This window comes from Neurospora hispaniola, assembly GCF_033458365.1.
Source record: "Neurospora hispaniola strain FGSC 10403 chromosome Unknown B0T23scaffold_8, whole genome shotgun sequence".
Lineage (NCBI taxonomy): Eukaryota > Fungi > Ascomycota > Sordariomycetes > Sordariales > Sordariaceae > Neurospora > Neurospora hispaniola.
Window position 1 is genome coordinate 2,111,608 of NW_026944413.1, and position 22,138 is coordinate 2,133,745.

Below are 22,138 nucleotides of genomic sequence, written 5' to 3' on the forward strand. Positions count from 1 at the left end.
GGTCGGTAACATTAGGTCCAAGTCGCTGGTTCGAATACACCAAACCTACCCGATTGACTGTCCCTTCGTTTTCTCTTGGGGATCGATCCAGTCCAATATAGTCCAGTTCGAATTCGCAGATCACGGAACGGTTCGCGTCTGAGTTTGGTAGTCCTCCGGTCATTCATTCATTCATTCATTTGGTTCAATACCATCAGTTCATCGAAACCGCTTCGCTCTGCTTATCTTCCCAAGGAAAGGGAAAAAAAAAAAAAAGCCATCTACATCGGCACGAAAACGACCCGAGGACGGCTCTGTCTTTCAACATCAAGGGAACCGAGAGACCATCAGCTCATCAGCTCATCCATCTATCCATCCATTTTGGGGGCCTTCCTGCCGTTCAGATCAGACCAGACCAGGCCAGACCAGACCAGACCAAACCAGAAAAAGAAACGAACCCAACTTGTTCTGTCCTGCGGTACACTTGCTTACCTACCTATCCGGTGGTGGTATCAAGTTGTTTGCTTCATTCTCAACTCAACTATACCTACCTACCTACATACGTCAATTTCCTCACAATTCATCAAACCCTCTTTTCTTCCGGCCCCATACAACCCAAGTCAAAACACCCAGTCCAATAATCAACCCCCCCCCCCCCCCCCAAAAAAAAAAGCAAAAGCCTGCAAAAATGGGCCAAAACCTCTCCCTCTCCGAACCCTTCGCCGACACCTCGGGCGTCGTCCTCTCCCCGCAAGACCGCCATGCCGACATCATCGTCGGCATCACCTGGGCCTGCTCCATCTACGGCATGGGCATCATTTTCTGCGCTGTCCGGCTGTTGGACCGATGGTCCGGGGAACATGGGGAGCGGGGCGTCGGTTTTGCGGGGGTGGTGGGTGCTTTTCTGTGCGGGAGTGCGTGGCCTTTGGTCTTGGTTTATTTGATGGTTACGGAGAAGGAGGTGGAAAGAAAAGTGCAAGGGTATGGGGTTCCTGTTATGGGGAAGGTGTAGGTTTGTTGAAGGTGTGAGGGGGTGTCGTGAAGATACTTCTAGGAAGAGAAAAAGGTAGGCTTTCGGGCTGGAAGTGTGGGTGGACGGGCGGGCGGGAGATGACAGGCAGGATTTTGAATGGAAGTGTGCATGGTGAAAGGGAGGAGAGGATGATGGATAGGATAGGATCTGATGGGATGGAGTAGGGATAGGAAGGGTGCTTTTTTTTTTTTAGAGAGCTGTGAAAGGATGAATGAAGAGCGAGGAGTTGGTGTTCGATGTGCCTCTGGAAAAGTGCGACCATATCCCTGTTAGCGCACTACGTTCCCACACTCAATCGCCTGTACAGTCTTGGCAAGAGGTGTGTGTGCGTGCACACACACACACCGCATTTGACAAATCTGGCCATTTGACATCGCTTTACACGACTCAACTCAATCGTTTAACATCGAAATCTAGCCAAAACTAGTACAAAAAATCGATATTTTAATACTCTACGTCGTACAGTAGTCTATTTTAATATTTACGTTATCTTTTAAACCGTTATCGATATAATATACTACCCTAATACCTACTAGAAGGTATTAATAATAATAATACTAATAAATAACGAACATCCTAATAATATCGTTAAAACTACTAGTATAAGTATAAGGAGTACGTAGAAATATAAGCGCACTCTATCGGATACTAACAAGGCATTTTTACTATTACGAACTTCCCAAAATACTAAAAAGCTTCCTATATAGGCACTTAAAGTACAGCGTATACTATATTACTCCCTATACTTTATTAACTATAACTAATATTATAAAGGAAGTTATAAACCTCCTTATTTTGAAACCCGATTTATACTTCGATAAGATCTATACCTTTCTAGCCAACGAATATAACATACACGTTTCGACCGAGACCGTACGGCGGTACCTTCGATAGAATAAGTAGAAGAAGAAGCGACTTTATATAAAGGTATTATAATAATCCCCTATATTAATAGCCGAATAAATATTAAAGATCTCTTTATTTATTACCGAAATATTCGTATTCTATAACGAATTTAGTATAAACCGAAGGGACGGCGTTCGTTGTACTAATTAAGTACCCTACGGCGCTATTACAATAATATTAAATAAATTTGTACGCGGTATACAGTATCACCTCCTCCCAATTATTATAATAGATAGGCTACTCAATATATTAATATTTAAAGGTACAACAGATTTAATTAGGGTCTAGGACTAAATAGTAAAATGCCTATTCTTTAAAATAAATCTATTTCCCGGTTACAATAATATTTTAATAATAAATAATACTAACTAACACCCCCGTACCAAACTCCAGCACGCGTACAACTAGAAGGGGGTTCTATTATAGTATTTGCCGCCGTACTCTCCCGAATTCAATCCCATCGAAGTATATTTTAGCGATTTTAAACGGTAATTCAAAAGGGTATATTGTAATAAGGGTAATAATAAAATATTAAACGATAATTTTATTACGTTTTTTAAGCGACTAGTATAGAATGTAGGGTATAGAGTATAATAAATCCGTAGTTATTTTAAGAACGTAAAGCTAATAATAAATCGATTTAATAATATTAATAAAGAGTATAGCGAATTGTATATTAATGAGCTGGTCGAATATAGAGAGACGGGTACTATATCTAAGCGGCGGTAGAGAATATAGAAGGGAGAGATAGATTTATATATATTAAATTAAATTATATATTAAAAATACTAGAAATACTAGAAGTGCTAGAAATACTAGAAGTACTAGAAGTATTAAAAGTATTAAAAATCGTATTTATTTATATAATAATACTAAAATACTAGAAACCCCCCTCTTTCGCTATAAATCAACTTATAATATCGTTATCGCTTACTAGGACCGCTAGCAGTAGTACTGCCCGCTATAAAAACGAAAACTCTAATAACGCCGTATTCGAATACAATATTAAATCGCAGGTCTAAAATATATACTAATTAATTAAATTATAATAATAGGGGTTAGAGGGTATACTTACTATAATTTAACTATATTACTAATACTACATGTTCAGTTTTAAGGAAGTTTTTAATACCGTCCCTAAATACTGTATAGAGGTCGTAACTAAACCCCAGCCTCGTAAACTACTCTACCGACTACTCTCTAAACGTAAATATATTGGGCGGCGCCTCCTTATTCCGAAACTCATTCCTTAAAGCAATTAGAATTCTATATACTAGTACTATTTTAATTAATAACCTAATATAGTAACGCTTATAGAACGCTTTAAAGAACTTAGTAATAATCTTTTTAACCGGCCGATTAAACGGGGCGGAGAGTAGTAATAACGAACGAAGACCAAAAATTAAAGGTACGGACGGACGTAGCATAAATAATTCTCCGGCCTCTATTAAGGAATTTCTAGTCTCCTCGCCCTCATCCTCCTCGCCCGCTACCAATAATAGTACAATTAACAGCGGTGCTAATAGTTAAATAAATACTATAGTTACTATAGAGATAGGAGGAGGGTTGGCGTTAGTACGCCTAGTAATAAAAGTCTCGCAGTCGGTCAGGTACCTATAGAACATAGTAGTAAAATATTCTAATAGCGTATATAAATCGATAATTACCACTTTACCCAGTGGGGGGAAAGCGCCCGCTATATTATAATTATAGCCGCTAGCGATTGCCGAATTAGCGATAAAGCCGCCGGTAGTATAAAGTAACTAAACTTAGGAATATTAAAAATAAGGAGGGAAATATTAGTATAATAACGGGTATAACAGATATAAGGGGGGAGGGTATAACTAGTATAAACTTCTAAAATCGTCCCTCCTTAGCGTAGCTTATAGTAGACTATTTATAATCTCTATATTAGTATTATTATTACTACTATTAATATTATTAACAATATTAATATTAATTAATAAATTATTACCTCCTCCCTTATATTTACTACTACTATCGCCAATACTAAAGGCAGCTACTACCTTATTACTCAATATATTTCGTACCAATTTAAATAGCAAATTAATTATTATAACCTTCCCTAATAATATAGTACATACCCACTTACCCACATTTTTAACATTAAAATTATAATAAATCATACTCCCATCTATAACATAACACATCTAATACTTAATAGCCTTATTATAATTCTTACACTTATAGCCAAGACTATACGCCTATACCTATACTAACTCCTAATATATAGTACCGTATAATTTCACCCCCGTACGCTCCTTTTACTACCAGTCCTCCTCTAAATTCTTTTTAACTTCTACTAATATAATATTTATTATAATATATTTAGATTTCTCAGTACCAATTAAAATCTATAACCCTTATAATAATAGTATATTAACTACTCATAGGGTTAAAGTAATAAAAGGATTAATTAAACTACGAAAGGGGGTAGGAATAGAGGGTATACTACTATAGGAGGATAGAGTAGCAAGGATTTTATTAGCGGGCAGGTCGGTCAACCAAAATTTAAACAATATAGTAAAATAATAGTACTAACTAATATAGTAGAAGTACAACTTTATAATAATCTCATACTTAATATTATTATACTTATTATAAAAATCCTTCCCGAGAACAATCTTATTATATATAATAACCCAGGCACAACAATTATTATAAATAGTAGTAATATATATAATATTATATAAAAAAATTAATTATTTTATCCCTACAGCTACATTATCACTAATAATATCTTCTATATAACCTTACTATATATATAGGATTTTACTAAATAATATCATCCTAAACCGCTACTTACAGAACTCGCTATTATTTTACTTAACTTTAACCTCTTTAAATAAACTACGTTCTTCGATAGTAAGTAATTTAATACGGCTAGCAATAATATATAAACCAACTATATTAAATTAGACTTATATTAAATAAGGGTATTTAGAACGTAGCGGCAGTAGTACTATAACGACCAACTTATAAGTAGCGCAGGGCTAAACCGGTAGTACTAAAGCAATTAATTTAATTAGGGAGGCTACTTTACTATTGTCGTCGCCCAATAAATAAAATAAAGTATCGAGAGCCCGCTTCTTAGGGGTAAGGCGGATAGGGAGCTATTATTCAACCTCATTATTATTACTAAAGTCCTCTTCGTTACTAGAAATCTCAACGGGTATTACAGGCTTAAGGGGGGATAATAATAATTCTAGGACTAAGATTAGGATTAGCTTTAATTCTAGCACAATAGCCTTCCCCTTCTTAACGGCGGTCTTAACGGCGGTCTTCTTAACGACAATTTTAATAATAATCTTAATAGGAATAACCTTCTTCTTAGGTAAAACAATTTTAAAGATAACTTCAATAGACTACTCGGTTTTACGGCTCTTCTTTCTAGGGTGGAATAAAGCGTATTATAGAATTATTAAACTAGGATCTTCCTAATCTTAATCTTCATCGAAGTAGACTACTAGCGCGCCACTTCGAATATAGGATCGTTTTACACCGGCGGGCTTTAAATTAAGGATTATCTTAGGAAATATTATCACAATAGATTTAATTAATTACTAGTATTATAATTACTTTGCACGTTAAAATAGCTTCAAATTAATGTAGAAATTATTGTAAAATAATAAATTTTAACGAAGTTGTGCAATACAGAAGTGCGGTGTGTGTGTGTGTGTGCACGCACACACACCTCTTGCCAAGACTGCACAGGCGATTGAGTGTGGGAACGGTTTGAAGCACGTCATAGCCACGCATTGGGTGATTGCCACTAACAAAATCCTGAAAGTGATACTTTGGCTGGGAACGACAATAAAAATTAGGATTTCGGAGTTTGGACATTGCATCAGAATTCTTTCGTCATTCAAAGAGCAATCCAGCATTGACTAAAATGAAGAGCGCAATGGTCTATTCATCGCTGGTAGCTGCCATCATAAAATCCAATCCCTAGAGAGTATATCTATGGGTATACCATAAGCAGTCGCTAAATATCCAAATCCATCTGCGTACATGCTTTTCTTTCTAAACGTCAACCATGTTCAAGAATGCCAAGGAACTGCTTCCGTGCCAGTTTTTCCATCTGGCGTATATCGAGGTAATTGGTCCGTCTTTTCCCCGTCTATGTCATGAACTTCGAGCTGTTCAATAAACCTGTTCGTTGCCTTTCTTGATCCGATAAGGATATGCGATGCTTTTTCGAACAGCTTTATCATCATTACCACTCCGGACATATATATGCCTATGGCTTGGGTCGGAGGAACGGATGTGCTTCAGTGTTGAACACGTATTCGTCTAGGTTGATAATGCTGGGGGGTGAGAAAATCAAGTAAAAGTACTTGAGAGTCTCGGCCAGCCAGAAGCTCTGTAGGAGGAAGCACGTTAGTTGATGTTACTAAGAATCTTCGCTGGGAACAGTCCGCTTACCTCCATCGAGTCGGTCTTCGTCGTCGGACCCTTGACCGTGACATCAGAAATAGCCGAGTAAGCCAGCTCGGTCTCTGTGGCATTCACAATGCTTTCAAACATCTGCCATGCCAGGTCTCTCAGATCTTCCTTGCCCGTCATGCGGTACAAGAGGAAGATACTCTCAATGGCCTCGGGCCGCAAGATATACCGGGTGTCTCGCGCGCTGGCAAATCCCTTTTTGAGATTCTTGCTGCCTTCCGCCTTCCACCTCTCCTCGTTCCACGGGCAGGGAGCATCCCAGGAGCCACCGCAGGGTACCATGTTGAAGATCTCGGGCATGACGCCAGTAGGGAAGGCATCATATGCCCATCCACAACCGCGGGCCAGGCGCTCACCAATCTCAACGTGCTCGTTGATGTCGAACAGTTTACCGCCGAGGCCAAACATGCCGCCGGTGAAGCAGGTTAGGTGCTGGCCCTCGGCTACCCTGTCGATCCGGTCGGGTTTGGCAAAGGCATCGCCCACAAACAAGATGTCGTGTTTCGAGGCTTCCTCGGCAGGTAGCATGGGCCGGAAGAGCATGTATTTTGTAACGACATCCATGGCGGCCCGGTGCATTTTCTCGTATTGTGGCGAAAGTCCGCCCAGGAGGGCATGCATCTTGGGCAGATACTCATATAGAGAGTCGGCGAGCGCGCCGAGAGTGAAGCCGCTTTCGCCATCAACGCGCTCTTCGCGGAAGTTGATCAGCTTGGGCCACATGCCGGGTATCTTGGACTCGTTTTGGGTGCGCTCGAGAAAGTCGGTGATGCGGGTGATGGCGTCAAAGTATCGTTGATCGCCCGTCAGCTGGGTGAGGCGGGTGAACTCGAGCGACAAGGAGCAGGGAGAGGCCGAGGGATCGTTTGTGCCGGCCACTTGCACGCCGCGCTTCGCATCCTCAAAGTTGAGCCAGAAGCCGGGCATGCGGTTCGGGGTGTCGAAGCCCATGTAAAGCATGTTTCCCAGCTCCGTCGCCTTGTCCAGCAGGGCCTGCTCGCCGCTCAGATCGTAGGCGCTGAGAAGGCCGCCGAGGTGGCGGATGGTGGTCTCAAACATGTTGGCGGCGGTTTCGGTGGTGTTTTGCCAGTCCAGCTGGGCAGCAGCGTTGGCGGCGAGGTAGAAGTCCTCCCACAGCTCCATGATCCATAGCGTGTCGAGCGCATCGACGAGCGTAGCTCCCCAGCCGCCAAACGTGGTCTTGCCCACGCCGCTCACAGGGGCGAGCTCGTCGCGAAGCCATGCGTGCTCCTTGTAGCTGTTCCAGCTGCGCTCGAAGACGGCGCGAACGGCCTTTTGTCGGTTTCGTGTAACGGGGTCGTGGACGTAGTGGGAGAAGTCGTGCTGGACGGGCTTCTGCGGCTTGGGAGCGCCGGTGGGTAGCTTGTGCTTGAGCTCGACGGGGAAGTGTTGCTCGACCTTTGTCCAGTCGAAGCTGCTCGGCTTGAAGGTGACCTTGCGCCGGCTGCTTGGTGACGGTTGTAACAGGACTGGCTCGGCCAGCGGAGGGCTGCCGTGTGGTCGCGACGCTGTGGGGAGGATCTCGGGGGAATCGAAGGGGCGGACGAGGAAGAAAACGAGGAGGACACAGGCGACGCCGGCGACGAGGCGCAAATGTCGTGAACTGGCCATTTTCCTGCGAAAAAGCCGGAGTCTGGAAAAGAAGGAGAAAGAATAATCGGCCGAGGAATTCATGTCCCCTCGATGCGTATAAGTGATGGGAGGGGCAACTGGACCATGCTAGCAACACCAATGATTACTGTACACAAGTGAGATGGAAGAAGAGTGGTTCACTTGTGACAGTCAATCAATCAGTGAGGATGAAGCTGCCACGGTCGCGACACGCATCGCTCGCTTCCATTTCCAGGCTGCCCGAATTGGACGATTGCCCACTAAGGCGGTCGAGATCGTCATTGGCGGGGGGAGGGGGGGGGCTCGCCAGCGATGGAGGTGTCAGTCCCTTCCCTTTCAGGGCATCAGACACTGGCTGTCGCCTCCACTGCTGCCCGTGCCGTCAACCACCTAAAACAGGGCGCGCTTGACGCTGTGCCGCTGACAGCGGAGGGGAGGTCACTGGTGACTCGCCAGGGGAAGGTTTCAAAGCCTCCAAGGGTCTTGCCGGCACTGCAACCTCCGCTGCGTTGGCGTGCATTCAGGGGAAGCGGGAAGCAAGTGGGGGGAGTGGAGCAGCAAGGAGAAAATGCCCAATCAGGTTCCCAAATTTACCGCGCGTCAGGCTGGGCCTCCCCTGTGCATAAAGCTTATACACACAGTAAAGAATGCATAAGTGCGCCCGGTGCGCCACTTCGACATGGACATTTTCCACCTCCCCCAACATCGCCTTCTTTCGTTCTACGGCATCACTCTGGCCATGTGCCCTGTCGTCGGATGTCAACATGCGTCTTTGCAGGTTAACCGTCTCCTTGGATCCCAGTACGACTTGGGAAACGAGTTCGACATAAACACAAAATTCATTGAAGCACCTACCGGCTCCAGCGTCAAAACCATCAACCCTTCGTAGGTAGACGACGGTGAGTTCCCGCGGCTGTCAGTTTGATCTTGATACATATAGACTGTGCTAGCTCGCTGCCTAGCGTAGCCAAGACCCTTCAGTCACAACGGGGCTTTCTCCAAGGCCCAGACTACCAGCCACCATCTCTCCATGATTGGGAGAGGATCAGGCTCGGCCAGCAACCTCTCTCTAGAACGGAAAAAGAATAAGCGCTAAACAAAGGATTCCACGGGAAGTGATATGACTGGGTAGCATGACGGGATCGTCGCCAACAGACTAACTTCGATACTACCTACCTTATGAGGCGGCTGCGTCCGTTCTCTGCCGCATCTCTCTGCCACATCTTCTCGTCTCCTTCTCGCTCTTCATTTTTTTTCCTCTTGTTTTGGGCAGTGCTCCCTAGGTAGCCTTTGGTGGCCGTGTCTCTATGTTGTTGGCGAAGCAATGCTGTTCATGACCTCACGCCTCGTGCTTGCCCTCGGGGCCGCAAGTGTCCTGGCGGCCGACTGTCCTTCGCCTCTGTCTTTTCCCATCACGACCAAGCAGATCGATCCAAAAGTCCCCGACTCGTTTATGAGAGGTATTGCCGTGACGATCGGCACTCCTGAACAAACCATACTAGTGAATGCCTGGCCGTAAGTCCTCTGGGACCAGATGAGACCAGAATGGGTGTTGGTTCTGACGTTGTGACCTCTAGGGATCTCAACAACACTTACATATACGATCAGCAGATGCTCTGTGACCCGAGCATCATATGGAACGATGAGATCTGCTTTGTCCGAAGGGGAGGTATTTACCACGAAGAGGACTCGACATCCTTTACAAAGTACAATGATTTCGCCTCAGCCGGCGGGGCCACCAACGAGATCACCACCACGGGCACTGAACTTGGTGTGAAGAAGCTCCTTACATCCTCGCTTGCGGGTGTCGAGAAACTTTCGGTTGGCGGCTCCGACTCTTCCTCCGTCACCATGCCGATTGGCATCCCAAGGCTAAGATGGGACGGTGGCTACACCATCCTTCATGCGCTCGGACTGGGAGCCAATTCGACCTACCTCAACGCCCTTAGCCAGAGCAACAAAATCCCGTCAAGGGTGTGGTCTTATTTCTGGGGTCGCCAATGGGGCAACGGCGCGCCCCTGGATGGGTCAATTGTATTCGGCGGCTACGACGAGGAGAAAATCATTGGAAGGAATTATACGCAGTCACTTGACTACAGTGAGTCGACGGGATGTTGGACGGGTATGAAGGTCACGATATCTGATCTCGTACTCAACTACCGGAATGGAGATGACGAGAGCATCATGCCGCGTAACTCGGCCATTCCGGTTTGCATTGTACCGCAAAGACAGTTACTCTTGGAGGCTCCCGGATTTGTCGTCGATAACTTTGAAAAGGCAACCGGCATGGTCAAAAATGGCGAATCTTTCGGGCTCTACTGGGGCAGCCAGGTATACAACAACACAGCTAATCCATCGTGAGTAACACGTAAACACCCCATTTCCGAACTACATCAACTAATACAACCTTTCAGATACTACGACGGGGACCTTACCATAGCGCTATCAAACGGACTCAGTATCCGGATTCCCAACAGCCAGCTTTTAGTCCCGTCCGAGGAGATTGCTCGCAACGGATCCTTCGTCACCACTCCCGACCGCATGGAACTGCCCATCAACCGCCTGGGAACTCAACCCGCTACCCTCGGCCGCTTCTTCTTCACCTCGGCTTATCTCATGGTAGATCACGAGGCCGACACCTTCACCTTGTGGCAAGCCAACCCCGCATCCAAAAGCAACCTCGTCACCATCAACCATGCCAAAGACTCCTGCGCAAGCGAGCCTATTTCTACAGATGGTGGTGCTTCTAATAGTACATCCGGCAGTGCCGACAACGCGGGAGCTGGATCTGGATCTGGAAGAGACGGATCCGGGGACAACGGCGCTCCGGTAAACCTCAACATCGCCGCTATTGCCGGAGGAGTGGCAGGCGGTGTTGCCGCCCTGGCCCTGATCGGTGCCGTGGCCTTCTTCCTCGTGCGACGACGACGGAGGGCCAGCAATGCTCAGCCCGACAAGAGCCCCGGAGACATGACAGACGGACCTGCATTCTATGCAGATGGGCATCGCCTCGCAGTAGGTGAACTGGAAACTCAGTATCAGCCGAGCGTTGGCGAGTTACCGGCACCGCCAAACTACAAGTATCCTACCGTCGGAGTGCAACAATATAACCCCAACACAACACAAACACAACAGCCTCATTATTACGGAGAGTACTATAACAAGCCTGCAGAGGTGGAAGCGGGTTGGGCTTATGAGATGGACGGCAGTAATAGACCCGGGCCGCCCGCGGAGCTTTCCGGTGGCACTCCACGGTTGTCTTAGGTAGAGAGGACGGGAGAATGAGGAAGTGCCTTCACGCAGCGACGACGAACATCAATAATGCATAATATTCTACATGTACATATTCTTTTTGGCGAAGATACCCATATAGCATGCGACTTTGATTTAGGAAGATTTTCGAGATTGGCATTTGCATATGTCACTTCACTTCAGCCTTTGGCTTCACCTTGGTTATCAAGCTGAACATGAATTGATATACGGAACAGCCCTTTTCCCAAACCGTGTCCTCTACCACCAAGCAACTAGAGAGACCCATCCAAAACGGAACCACGACCTGTTCTATTCTCAGTGCTGACTGACCTTCAGCGGTAAAGGAAACCAATGACAGACATTCGGTGGGTGGCAGTACCGTTCTTCGAGCGGTCATCCGCAGCCAATCGAGTCCCTTTTATGGCACTCTCCGGCACTGGGATGTCAGCCGAGCTCAACATTGTCCGAGGCCCCGCCATCGTGCATCTCAAGATCTGAGCATATGTGAGTGTACCGATCTTATTTTGTTTATTCTGAAATACTGCTTCCCGCGGAAAGCTCTACTTGAAACTCTGCTGAACAGTTAGCTTATAAGGGTGGATGGGGATGATGAGTTTCACTTGTTAGTACCTACCCATTCATAGATATTAGAAGGAAAAATGCTGTGCCATGTATCATAGGACCCTACGACCCCTCTGTGGACTCGTATCTGTATTCAGTTGAGATGACGTTGGACCAGTCTGGCACAACCCTAGGTACACTACGCCTCTTCACCCCACCCATTCACATTCGACTTTCGTGCCTCAGCTATATCACGAAGAACTATAACTCTCTCCTCCTATATCCTCCCACCCTCGACCACCGTTCTTTCCAGATCTGACGGTGCCTTTCCAGTTTCTTTCCCCTCTTTACCTACCTACCCACCATCAGTCAGTCAGTCCCTCATTCCGGAATCCATGTTGAATAACCGGGCAGCCTCATCCCAAAATCCATACCTACCCAGAGGTAACAACCAAAATGTCACGAACATCACAAACACTCACAAACACGGACCTAGCCTTCCTCCTCTGCACCCTAGCCACCACATCTCCCCAGTCCCAGTCCCAGTCTCAATTTCCAAAAGTCACCCTTTCCTTCGAAACCAACTATGGCCTCTTACTTTCCCTTGAGCCAGACGGATCCATCACCATCAGTCTCCGCAACCAACCTGATTCGGACCAGTGCCCGTTCGACAGTGCCACGCCCATCCAGTCCCAGCAGCAGCTATTTACCGCTCCTGTTTCCCACGGACACGGAAGCATAGACGGGGTGTTGTTCAGCAGCCCGTTACTTGGAGCCTTTGGGATGATGATGACGACAGGAACGGGTGGAGCAAGCATTACGCCTGCTAGGAGTACTCCTTCTATCTCTAGGTTACAGCCCGTGTCGGCGACGATGACGCAGCCATCGAAGCAGCAAAGTCCACAGCAAGACATGCTCATGGCAGCAAATCAGGCCGGCATTTCAAACTCATCAAGCATAAAAATCAGATATTACATCCGCCCCTCCGGTCTAGAGGTCAATAGTCCAAGTTCTTCGCACATGTATTATACTGCTTCCGCTTCTACACAGAGGCAAGCACCCCACAACCCAGCTAGCAACGACAACACCAAACTCCGCCCACGTGCACTGCTCCACCGCGTCAAACTCTCCCACTTACAATCCCTCTACCACACACACCTCCCCTCCAGCCCCTTCAGGACAGGTACAGGCAGTACTTCAAGGAAAAGTACCACTTCCAGTTCCTGGTTCGACGCCTACCTAGATTGGATAGATCGATTGGACGATGCACTTTCCCTTCAACGTTCCCGCCAACATGAACAACCGCATCGCCCACAACCGCCACAACCCCCACAGATAGTACGGATAGCAACATCTCTACCATCCCATGTGCACCCCACAACTCGTTCTGCAGCTCCGAGGCAGATGACGAGTGAAGCTCATGGACAGACAAGCGGAACCATGATGAATCATGGAGGGCCCTTTACAGACTCGGGAGAAAGATCCCTCTGGCTAGTGGAGGGCATGCTTCTTGCCAGCTGGTTATCGTTACAAGAGGGGGTGGAGGGGGTGGAGTATTTGCCGCTGCCGCACATGTCTGCTGAAACTGAAAGGGAAAGCGGTATGGAGGGTTACGTGTACCGGTTGGAAAACTTGCAGGGGATGGAGAAGGGGAAACATGCAAATAGTGCTGGGGTGATGATGAAGAGGTTGTTGATGGAGGTTGTTCGAGCTGGGGACATGGAGTGATGTGGAAGGGAGGACAGGACGTGAAGGGGGTGGTGTTTCTGAGTCGTGCTAAGGGTCGTACCGTTCCTTCTGACCTCTCTTGTTGATCGCTACATTGATGAAAGTCCTGTCCAGTTGTTGAAGACAGGTACCATACTGCAGAAATCCAGATGGCATCTGGCCCCGAGAGTGTTGTCTGGCCCAGATGGATCGTCTGGGTATGATCTTTTGTTGCTTGTCCCCCGCCTCCGCCTCCTTGTTTCTGTTCCCTATCAAGCGCAGCTCGAAGCCGCGCAAGGCGTACCAGGCCAGCGCCACTTACACATGAAGGACACCAAACTCAATGTTGCCCAATGCCGGTCCTTCCGGTTTTGTTCTTCCATTCCATGACCATACACGACTCGACGACGCCATGGACAGTGAGGAGAGACTTGTCCCTATGCTCATCCCCCCGCTCATACCTCTTCTTCTTCTTGTACCACCTCTTAAGCTTCCGACAAGTTGCAAATTGGAATTTGCACCTGGATTGTCTTGTCGAGTAGGACTATGTAAAATGGCGTCTCGGTTCGGGGCTTGTTCTCCTGGTCCTTGATGAAAACCAGCCGGGGTTCCTCGGACTGTCGGTTTTCTACGGCCCCGTCCTTCAAATATAGTCGGCCACCTCCTTCTCCACCATGCCGAGCTCTTCATTTGGTATCCATTCTCAGCCGATGGACTCGGGTCGAAATCAAGGTCGTTGTCGAGACCATGGGCACGCCGGTAGTACCGGTTAAAGATGGACCACAAGATCACGCAAAGACCACCAGTTGCCAAGGTGGAGAGGCCTATTTCGAACGGTTAGTCTCGCCTGTCGTGGTGGATAAACGAAGACTAGAGCCGGGAGAATGCAAGGTATACTTACCGAAAACTTCGGCGAGGGGTGAGCGGCGCCATCTGTCCGGAAGCCCGTCTACATTTAGGGCCAATAGCCCAACAACAAATGATAGAGGGGCCTTTTGGTTTATGTCTGTCAGCTTTCTAGAACAACGTGAAGCACGAAAAGGAGATTATGTGGGGCTTACAAATAGAACAGTCACTGCAGTGAAAACGAAGAGCATGGTCGATTGCTCACCCATGGACAGAGCGTCCTCGAGCGTTGCTTCTCGTTGACGCAAGTCCAGCAAGGTAGTAACCTGCACAGCCGGCACGCTTAGTTTTCGGGCATGAACTACATTAATTCAATGTACGTACCATGGACCGGACACGTTTCGCTTCATCCTCGAGCATATCAAACCGTGCCAAGATCTCTCCCTCGTGTACTTTGGCAACTTTGTTAGGGTTCTTGCCTCGGACCTCATTTTGGAATCGATCAAAGATCTTGATCTGATTTGACAAGATTCGTTTGATCATCCCGATCTCGCCAATGGTATCATCGATGTCGATGAGGATGGCCGTTTCGTTCTGTGTGTCTTGGTAGAACTTGTTTGGGTCTTTGCTAATCGAGCCCATTCCCCTTTTCAACCTATCAAAGCGCTGTGTGACTTGGAAGTACTGTGTGGTGATCACATAAAACGTTAGAATCGTTGAGCACGACAACGGCGGGGAAGTAAGCAAGTAATGTGCATCAAGCGAAGGGGACCTACAAGCTGAGCGATTGAGGCCGAAAAGGCTTCTGTATACGGAAGCATCACCCTTCTGAGCTCTCCACCGTTACATTCGTCATCCTCATCGAAGATGGCATCCGGATTGATGGACGGGACAAGCGCCTTTGCCTCGAAAGACATGCACGCTTTCAGAACAGCCTTGGTTACAAGGTCTATGTCCAGGTCCTCGCCGCTGTTGTCATGAGTTTTGTTGTGAATGTGTCGGTCATCACTGACACTGTCCAGAATATGACGCTGCAGTTGTTGTTCGTTCCCCATGTCCCACCTCTCCGGGTAGAGAGTTACTATTGTGTCTAGAGATGTGGAACTAATGGTTAGAGAAGCAATGGCTAATGGTATCTGCTCAGGTGATACTTACCTGTGTCGAGTTTGAAGAGCCAGAAATACGGAACAGTCAAAAAGTCATCTGACTCTTTTAAAGATATTGGTTCAGACGCAAACACATGTCCCGGGCCACCGTTGACCGCGTTTCCCTGATCCCCAGTGTCCGCAGATTCCTTCACAAAAGCACCGAGGGTGCCAGGCGTTGCAGGCTTTGGCGTGGCTGGGCCTGCCCGATGTTCAGTTTGGCCGGGAGATTGGTGGGTTACATTAGCAGGGCCCGATCCGGATAACATGACTGGATTCCCAGATTGTGCTAGCTTCTTCTGGTCACTCGCTTCAACGTGCAGAGACTCGAAAAGCCTCATCGCATCCTCTGGAGACATGCTTGTATCGGTGTCTGAGCGTTGAAGCGAAAACTGGCGCGGCTGTGATGTTGTCGAAGCACCAGTGTAGGTTCTTCGTGGGCTGTGAGGAGGTCGCGGTGCTTCGAAAGATGTCTGTTCCAATGGCTGTGGTCCTTGTTCCATCGGGATATGACTGGTCGTATTGTCTTGTGCCGGAGTTCTGTCATTTTCTGATGATCCTACTCGGGTGCTAGTCGGTTGCTGGCGCTGGTCGGGTTCATTTTGAGGCGCTGGCTCAGTGTCTTCGTACTGAGCATGAGCTCTTGTCTTTTCGCCAAGATCCGCCGAGTCAAGGCCAGCCGAATATCCCATTTCTTTGGCACCCCGCGAGCATCTGGCCTTCAGATATCTGATGTACCGTACGATGACCTGGTCGTTATTGAGAAATTCCAGTTTATCGTTGTCCAAGTCGTCATGATAGGATTGGTCGAGGCAACGAGGCAGCGGTTGGCCCATGAAGCCCACTGCCTTGAGCATATAGCCAAAGTGCTTCTTTGCACGGTCACCAAGATACAACTTTGTTTCTTGCCTCGGCTTCGCTTTCTTCGTCGCTTGTTCTTGAGCTGCGCGCGCCACAGAAACGTAATCTTTCTTGTCGACATCGACCACAGGAAGCTACAGCAGCAATGCGATCAAAATATGTGCGCGCAAAGGTCAATATGAGTATATGCAACTTACAGCCATCGCATAAATGCTTCCGGATTTAGATGGCCCTTCGTCGGAGTCGGGTTGACCGCTATGCTTCAAGCTCTTGAACTACAAAACGTCAGATACCTCGACATGGAAACGTCTGAACAAGTATGATAGGATACACATGCCTTGAAGTGTACTTTCCCCTCTGGACCTGTCACATCAACCTGTTTGAACATGTCGATGACAAGCTTTTCCACTCTCTGATATGACTGTAGATCGCGTCCTGAAGCAGTGTAAATCCTCTTTGCAAGGTCAAGAAGTAGTTCCCTGCTGGCAATTGGCAAATGGATCCATTTCTTCTTGTCCACCGTTGTTTGTTGGCGAATGCTAAACCGCCTACAAAGATCTTCATATCGACCGGCTTCGTACACCAACTCCCAAACCGGAAGTATACGAAATCTAGTAGATAGGTCGGGTACCCAGAGGCTGCCTTGGAAATAACGACACACTTCCTCTCGGGCACCATTAGGAGGTGTTGGTCCTGTGTCGAACGCAGCCCTGTTTCTCCAGTTGTTGGTAGCGGCATACTGGTCGCTGCTATGGACAATAGGGGGATTGTCGAACTTTGCTTTTGTGTCAGTTGACGCGTAGAACGATGGCAGGTGGCCGTTCCCATCAACAAGCTGAGCATTTGCTCCCCTCTCCAAGAGGTAGGATACGCAATCAGCATGATTATGAATGGTTGCGAAGTGTAGAGCAGTACGGCCATGGATGTCGGTGGCATCGAGGCTCACACCTTTTTGATCCAGGAGAAAGCGCAGGATAAGGTCTCGGCCCAGCTCGGCAGCCGCATGAAGCGGAGTTCGCCCTCTCTTGTCTTTGGGACGAAGAGCGGCATGTTGCTGATATAACTCAATGACGCGGTAATAGTCGTTTTGGGTGATGGCTTGGCGAATATCCACTGCCGCCTGGAGACGTCGCTTGTTTTCCTCCTCCACTTTTTCAAGATAGCTATTGAAAGACAGCGTCCGTGTCGGGGATAGCATGTTCTTGTCCTCGTCTGAACGTCTGGGAGCTTGAGGCTGTTGACGTTTCCCACCGGATCGGAAGAATTCCTTGAGCCGCTTCAACTTTTGCGAGGTCTCTTGTTTGCGTGGAGGTCCCATCTTGCGTGTCGAGCGGGTGCAGAGCCCAGTATGTCGTGATATTGAGAGGGTAGGGGCAACGTGCACCGAACATGTTGCGTTTGAAGACAGTACCGAAGGAAGAGAATGTGGGTGTTTTGTGTTCCCGGGGCTCAGTAATCAGTATCGATCACATGTCGGATTCCTTCAGCCCGGGCGCTGTTGGGCAAAGGACGAACAGCTGGAGCGGATGTAATGTTTGTGTCCATTCAATGAGTGGGCCTTCACCTCGCCATGCATTAGCCCCTCGGGCTGGGTCGAATTCTACATGGCTTTGTTGATACGGATAGGTGAAGCAGCCAACGACATACGCCAACAGGTAAGCACTGCTTGTGAGGTAGTACAATCTGAGCGCAGAAGTTCCCAATAAGGCTGAGCTGGATGAAGATCGGGCCTGGAAGGATTCGGCTGTCATGTGTCGGTCTAGTTGGCAGCCAGCTCATGAATAACACGCCCAATGCGACAGACTCTGCATCAGCCCAACCGGAGAGAGTCACCGAGCTCATTTGTCGAGAAGGTGGCGATGAAAGGTGACATGTTATGTAGACGTGAAATTGTTGGCTAGGGGCTTGACGGTCATGTTGAGAAGCCTCACTTGCAACATGTCCACTTTGCAACTTGGTCGGCGTCGTCGAGGGAGAGTTGTCGGACAAGACTTTGGCGGGTGCGGGGCGTCCCGCTCCGAGCTGTGGTATGCGGGGGTGTCTTGTGGAGGTAGGGATCATGATGTTTGTTGGTGATCTAACGTTTAGACTATTGATTAGCACCGGATACAGATAAGCTCTTAGCCGATGCTGTGCCTGGGTACCTGAACAAGACCACGCACCCCTGCACCAATGGTTCCGCGCAAATGCAAAATTCAACGAGGTTGGTGACCTCGCTCCTGACAGTGGTAGACTCTGACGCGCTGGTAACTTTGAAATGACAGAGCAGTCAAGATGTTGGCATCACGAATAGCTCAATGGGATGTGTTGATGGTGTTCCCTGGGCACTCGCCCACTCTCTCGTGTGGTGGAAGTGGGAATGTTCCGAGTATTTTCACCAAGCGTGTCGGGCATTGCGAAAACTTAGACATCATGGCGACCGAGGGCGAAAAGGCATCTCGAAGGCCCGGAAACAGGTGGAGGAAATGAGGCGCGAGGTCAACATGGGCGACTTGGTTAACTTTGGCGATGTCATCCAGTCCCAGCGAAACTTCCACATCGAGCATCCCGAGGAGAGGCCGCTGGCTATGTTGGCGACATGTGTTGGACATGACCGAGGATTGCCGGGCCAAGAACAAAAAAGACGAACAGCGGCCTGCAAACGCAAAGATGCCGCAACACCAGAAGCAGGAAGCAGGAGCAGGAGCAGGAGCAGGCCAAGACCAAGACCAGGACAGACGACCCGGGAGGAAAGAGTGATTTGTGCGTGTACGCTTCTTGTTCTTTGCTGTTCGTGTTTTGGTTTTTGATTTCATGGACGATTCCATTCTCAAGCCCACCCCATGTCGTCGCCGTCGAACCAACCAGCCTTCCCAGGTGATCTCATCGCACACATTCCACATGAAGCGCGCAGTGGCTTTCAATCTTCGGGGAATAGCGGGACCATTTGATCTCTAAGCCTACGATGCATAAGCACTCACTCATCTTTATCATGAACACCCTCGAGATCTGCACATGATTCCTTTTTTTTTTTTTTTTTTTTTTTTTTTTTTTTTTAAGGTATGCCTCTTTTCTCTTTATCGAACCTCAACGTCAATCAAGCTACAATACCTGCCTAGGTATGTACACTTTCCACTCGGTCATCCTAACGTAATGAGGGGATCTCTGTACGAATATTCTGAGAGTTCAGCACAAGTTTCAGAGCTTCTAGCTCGGCTACTGCACATGCCACGGCCCAATCGGATATCTGTGTAAGACTTCCCAGAACTACTTGGCCCCTCTAAGGTAGTATTCATGTAGACGCGAGTGTCAAGGTGGGCCTTGGCCGTGGGTCCGGCGCTTGAGTGGCGTGTTGAAAATAGGCCCGGCTGCCGGTGGGCGAAGAGAGGGGTCCCAAGGCAGACAATATTCGTTTTCATGCTAACCGCCGTCAAGATGAATGTTCATCTAGCCTCGCCGCCGTCAGGAAGCTCATAGTCTTTGCTTTGCTGCATCATCTTGTGCAAAAACTCCATGCTCACCATCGGAAGCCATTAAGGGGTTACTTTCTCTGATCAAAGTCCTTGTTTCAGCACCGAGAAACGAACATGGACATTTCTGCACCCCATTCTTTTCCAGGGACGTTGGATCGCTCAGGTAGCAAGCTTTGCAAGATCTGCTCGTCAATCCCAGTGTCATTCTGGTCCGATAAATCCAGGAACATACAACTCAGGCTACAGTCGTTGAAGTCGATGCGATTTGAAGCAGATAGAGGATGCCAGCTATGTGATATTCTGCAATTGGGCCCCGGTCGAGATGCGAATCGTCAATCAGAGGATCTCGAAGTTCTTCAGATGAGACGACCTCGTCACTATGACCCGTTTGGATTAATGAAGCCCTCCTCTTCGTTAACAATGATTGGGGATACAACACACCAATGGTACATGGACGATGTTGACCGCTATCCGCTGCATTTCGGCTTCTCCCTGGTTCCATATCCCTGGTGTAAGTTGCATGTCTGACCATGGTTAATTTAAACTTGGCTACTTCACTTTCTATTCCTTTCCTGGGAAGTTTTAGTATTGACAGCTCTTCTTTCTGCAGCCAAGTTGGAGCCTGTCAAAATGGGGGAACATGTGGAAAGCTTTCCCCTCATAGAGGTCTGGCTGGAAAATTGTCGAGACAACCATGCCCAATGCTCAAGTAATGTCGGGCACTTTTTACCTACCAGACTTCTCGACCTCCAAGCCTATTCCGACAGCGCCGATGTCCGCCTAGTGAATGCTGGCGAACTCGATTTTGACGGACCACCGCCAAAATATGTGACACTGAGTCACTGCTGGGGACCACCTTCGAAACACTCGATCACTACGACAAAGGCAAATTTAAGTGAACGCATGACGCGAATTCCCTTCAATGCGCTTTCGCAGACATTTCAAGACTCTATCAAAGTATCGCGCTCCCTACGGCAGAGATTTCTGTGGATCGATTCTCTTTGTATCATTCAAGACGATGAGGATGACTGGGCAAGGGAAGCCGCCTTGATGGCTTTGGTTTACAGCCATGGTTACTTCACACTCGCGGCTCTCAGCGCAAAGGATGGCACTGAAGGTTGCAAGATGGTCGCTGATATCCAGAGTTCCTACTCTAACCGCTTTGTTGATATTGACTTCTACGACTATGGGCTTGGTCAAGACAAAACGAGGTATCATCATCAGCGAGTTCGGATATTTGAAACTCCTGTCAACATCAACGAGCACGACGAGTCTATCAATGACGGGCCACTTAACGATCGCGCCTGGACGCTGCAAGAGAGAGAGCTGTCGAGAAGGGTGATCTCATTCTCCAAACAAGGGCTGCTTTGGGAGTGCACCGAACTCCGCGCAACTTCACAGCGGCCATGGATACATACACGGCTCGAAAGCAGTTTGTACGCTGATGCCGCAGATCAACTGTTCAAGAGCAAAGTATCCTGGAATCGCATCGTGGAGGATTATTCTGCACGGTCTCTGACGAAACAAACCGACAAGTTAATCGCGCTGTCCGGGTTAGCGCGAGTTGCGCAGGAATTCCATCCAGGCGCCACATATATTGCCGGATTGTGGAGTACGTCCCTCCCCAAAGCCCTTCTTTGGAAGGTTGTGCTGCAACCGTCCGAGCCTGAGTTTCCGTCTCAAACTGCGACTGAGTCTGCCTATATAGCCCCGACCTGGTCTTGGGCATCAGTCAGATCACCGGTCAGCTTCGGTGCGACCAGTACTCCGGGATTTGCTAGGCATAATCTCAAAGTTGAGGAGATTGTGAAAGTCCTCAAGTATCAGGACCCATATGGTGCGCTTGAACATGGAGCCCTTGTTCTGAGCGGTGCTCTGCTGGTTGGCGTTGATGTTAGCGATCAGATTCCACGCTCATATGCCTTTGCAGATGATCGAAGCCTGATGAGGGATGGCGTTGCAGTCGGGAACGTCCGCCTCGATGCACCGAGCATCTCTCATTTAGAGGTACTTACCTCTAGAGAAAGTCAGTGTAAACTCTGGTTCCTATTACTTGAGAAGTATAGAGATTTTCTTGGTATCGTTCTCAGAGAGGGAGTGGACCCCGACGATGGCTATACTCGAGTGGGAGCCGGTAGTATAGACGAGCAGTTTGAGGATATATTCTCTGATTGCAAGCCATGCACCATCACGCTGATATGAGCACACTTCATCAGAGGTACGTGGGAATAACGGCACATATCTATCACCCATTCGGATGCCAAGTCCATGTGCACAGTTTTGACTGGCTTTCAATG

The 22,138-nt window shown here is 47.9% G+C and overlaps 7 protein-coding genes across 7 annotated transcripts; 4 read left to right on the forward strand and 3 right to left on the reverse strand.

The window, feature by feature from the left end:
* The first annotated feature begins 641 nt into the window (after positions 1-641).
* B0T23DRAFT_388613 (uncharacterized protein) lies at positions 642-1,479 on the forward strand. The gene has a single exon (XM_062837766.1). It carries the CDS (start codon positions 668-670, stop codon positions 989-991), a length of 324 nt encoding a protein of 107 aa, XP_062689445.1. The 5' UTR covers positions 642-667; the 3' UTR covers positions 992-1,479.
* Positions 1,480-6,179: 4,700 nt separating this feature from the next.
* B0T23DRAFT_432259 (glycoside hydrolase) lies at positions 6,180-8,017 on the reverse strand (the record flags this gene model as incomplete). The annotated part of the gene is made up of 2 exons (XM_062840367.1): positions 6,180-6,302; positions 6,365-8,017. The coding sequence occupies 2 exons, from the start codon at positions 8,015-8,017 to the stop codon at positions 6,180-6,182; spliced, it is 1,776 nt and encodes a 591-aa protein (XP_062689446.1).
* Positions 8,018-9,124: 1,107 nt separating this feature from the next.
* On the forward strand, positions 9,125-11,360 carry B0T23DRAFT_235979 (aspartic peptidase domain-containing protein). Its single transcript, XM_062833969.1, has 3 exons — positions 9,125-9,532; positions 9,595-10,374; positions 10,432-11,360. The coding sequence occupies exons 1-3, from the start codon at positions 9,342-9,344 to the stop codon at positions 11,279-11,281; spliced, it is 1,821 nt and encodes a 606-aa protein (XP_062689447.1). The 5' UTR covers positions 9,125-9,341; the 3' UTR covers positions 11,282-11,360.
* A 926-nt stretch (positions 11,361-12,286) lies between these two features.
* On the forward strand, positions 12,287-13,558 carry B0T23DRAFT_325171 (uncharacterized protein; the record flags this gene model as incomplete). Its single annotated transcript, XM_062835485.1, has 2 exons — positions 12,287-13,112; positions 13,224-13,558. The coding sequence occupies 2 exons, from the start codon at positions 12,287-12,289 to the stop codon at positions 13,556-13,558; spliced, it is 1,161 nt and encodes a 386-aa protein (XP_062689448.1).
* A 464-nt stretch (positions 13,559-14,022) lies between these two features.
* On the reverse strand, positions 14,023-17,707 carry B0T23DRAFT_324671 (uncharacterized protein; the record flags this gene model as incomplete). Its single annotated transcript, XM_062835444.1, has 8 exons — positions 14,023-14,219; positions 14,373-14,379; positions 14,599-14,709; positions 14,768-14,977; positions 15,160-15,473; positions 15,539-16,523; positions 16,587-16,664; positions 16,721-17,707. The coding sequence occupies 8 exons, from the start codon at positions 17,705-17,707 to the stop codon at positions 14,023-14,025; spliced, it is 2,889 nt and encodes a 962-aa protein (XP_062689449.1).
* Positions 17,708-18,566: 859 nt separating this feature from the next.
* On the reverse strand, positions 18,567-19,391 carry B0T23DRAFT_236060 (uncharacterized protein). The gene has a single exon (XM_062833970.1). It carries the CDS (start codon positions 19,269-19,271, stop codon positions 18,684-18,686), a length of 588 nt encoding a protein of 195 aa, XP_062689450.1. The 5' UTR covers positions 19,272-19,391; the 3' UTR covers positions 18,567-18,683.
* A 564-nt stretch (positions 19,392-19,955) lies between these two features.
* Positions 19,956-22,043, forward strand: B0T23DRAFT_324560 (HET-domain-containing protein; the record flags this gene model as incomplete). The annotated part of the gene is made up of 2 exons (XM_062835437.1): positions 19,956-20,352; positions 20,452-22,043. 2 exons carry the CDS (start codon positions 19,956-19,958, stop codon positions 22,041-22,043), a joined length of 1,989 nt encoding a protein of 662 aa, XP_062689451.1.
* Positions 22,044-22,138: the final 95 nt, after the last annotated feature.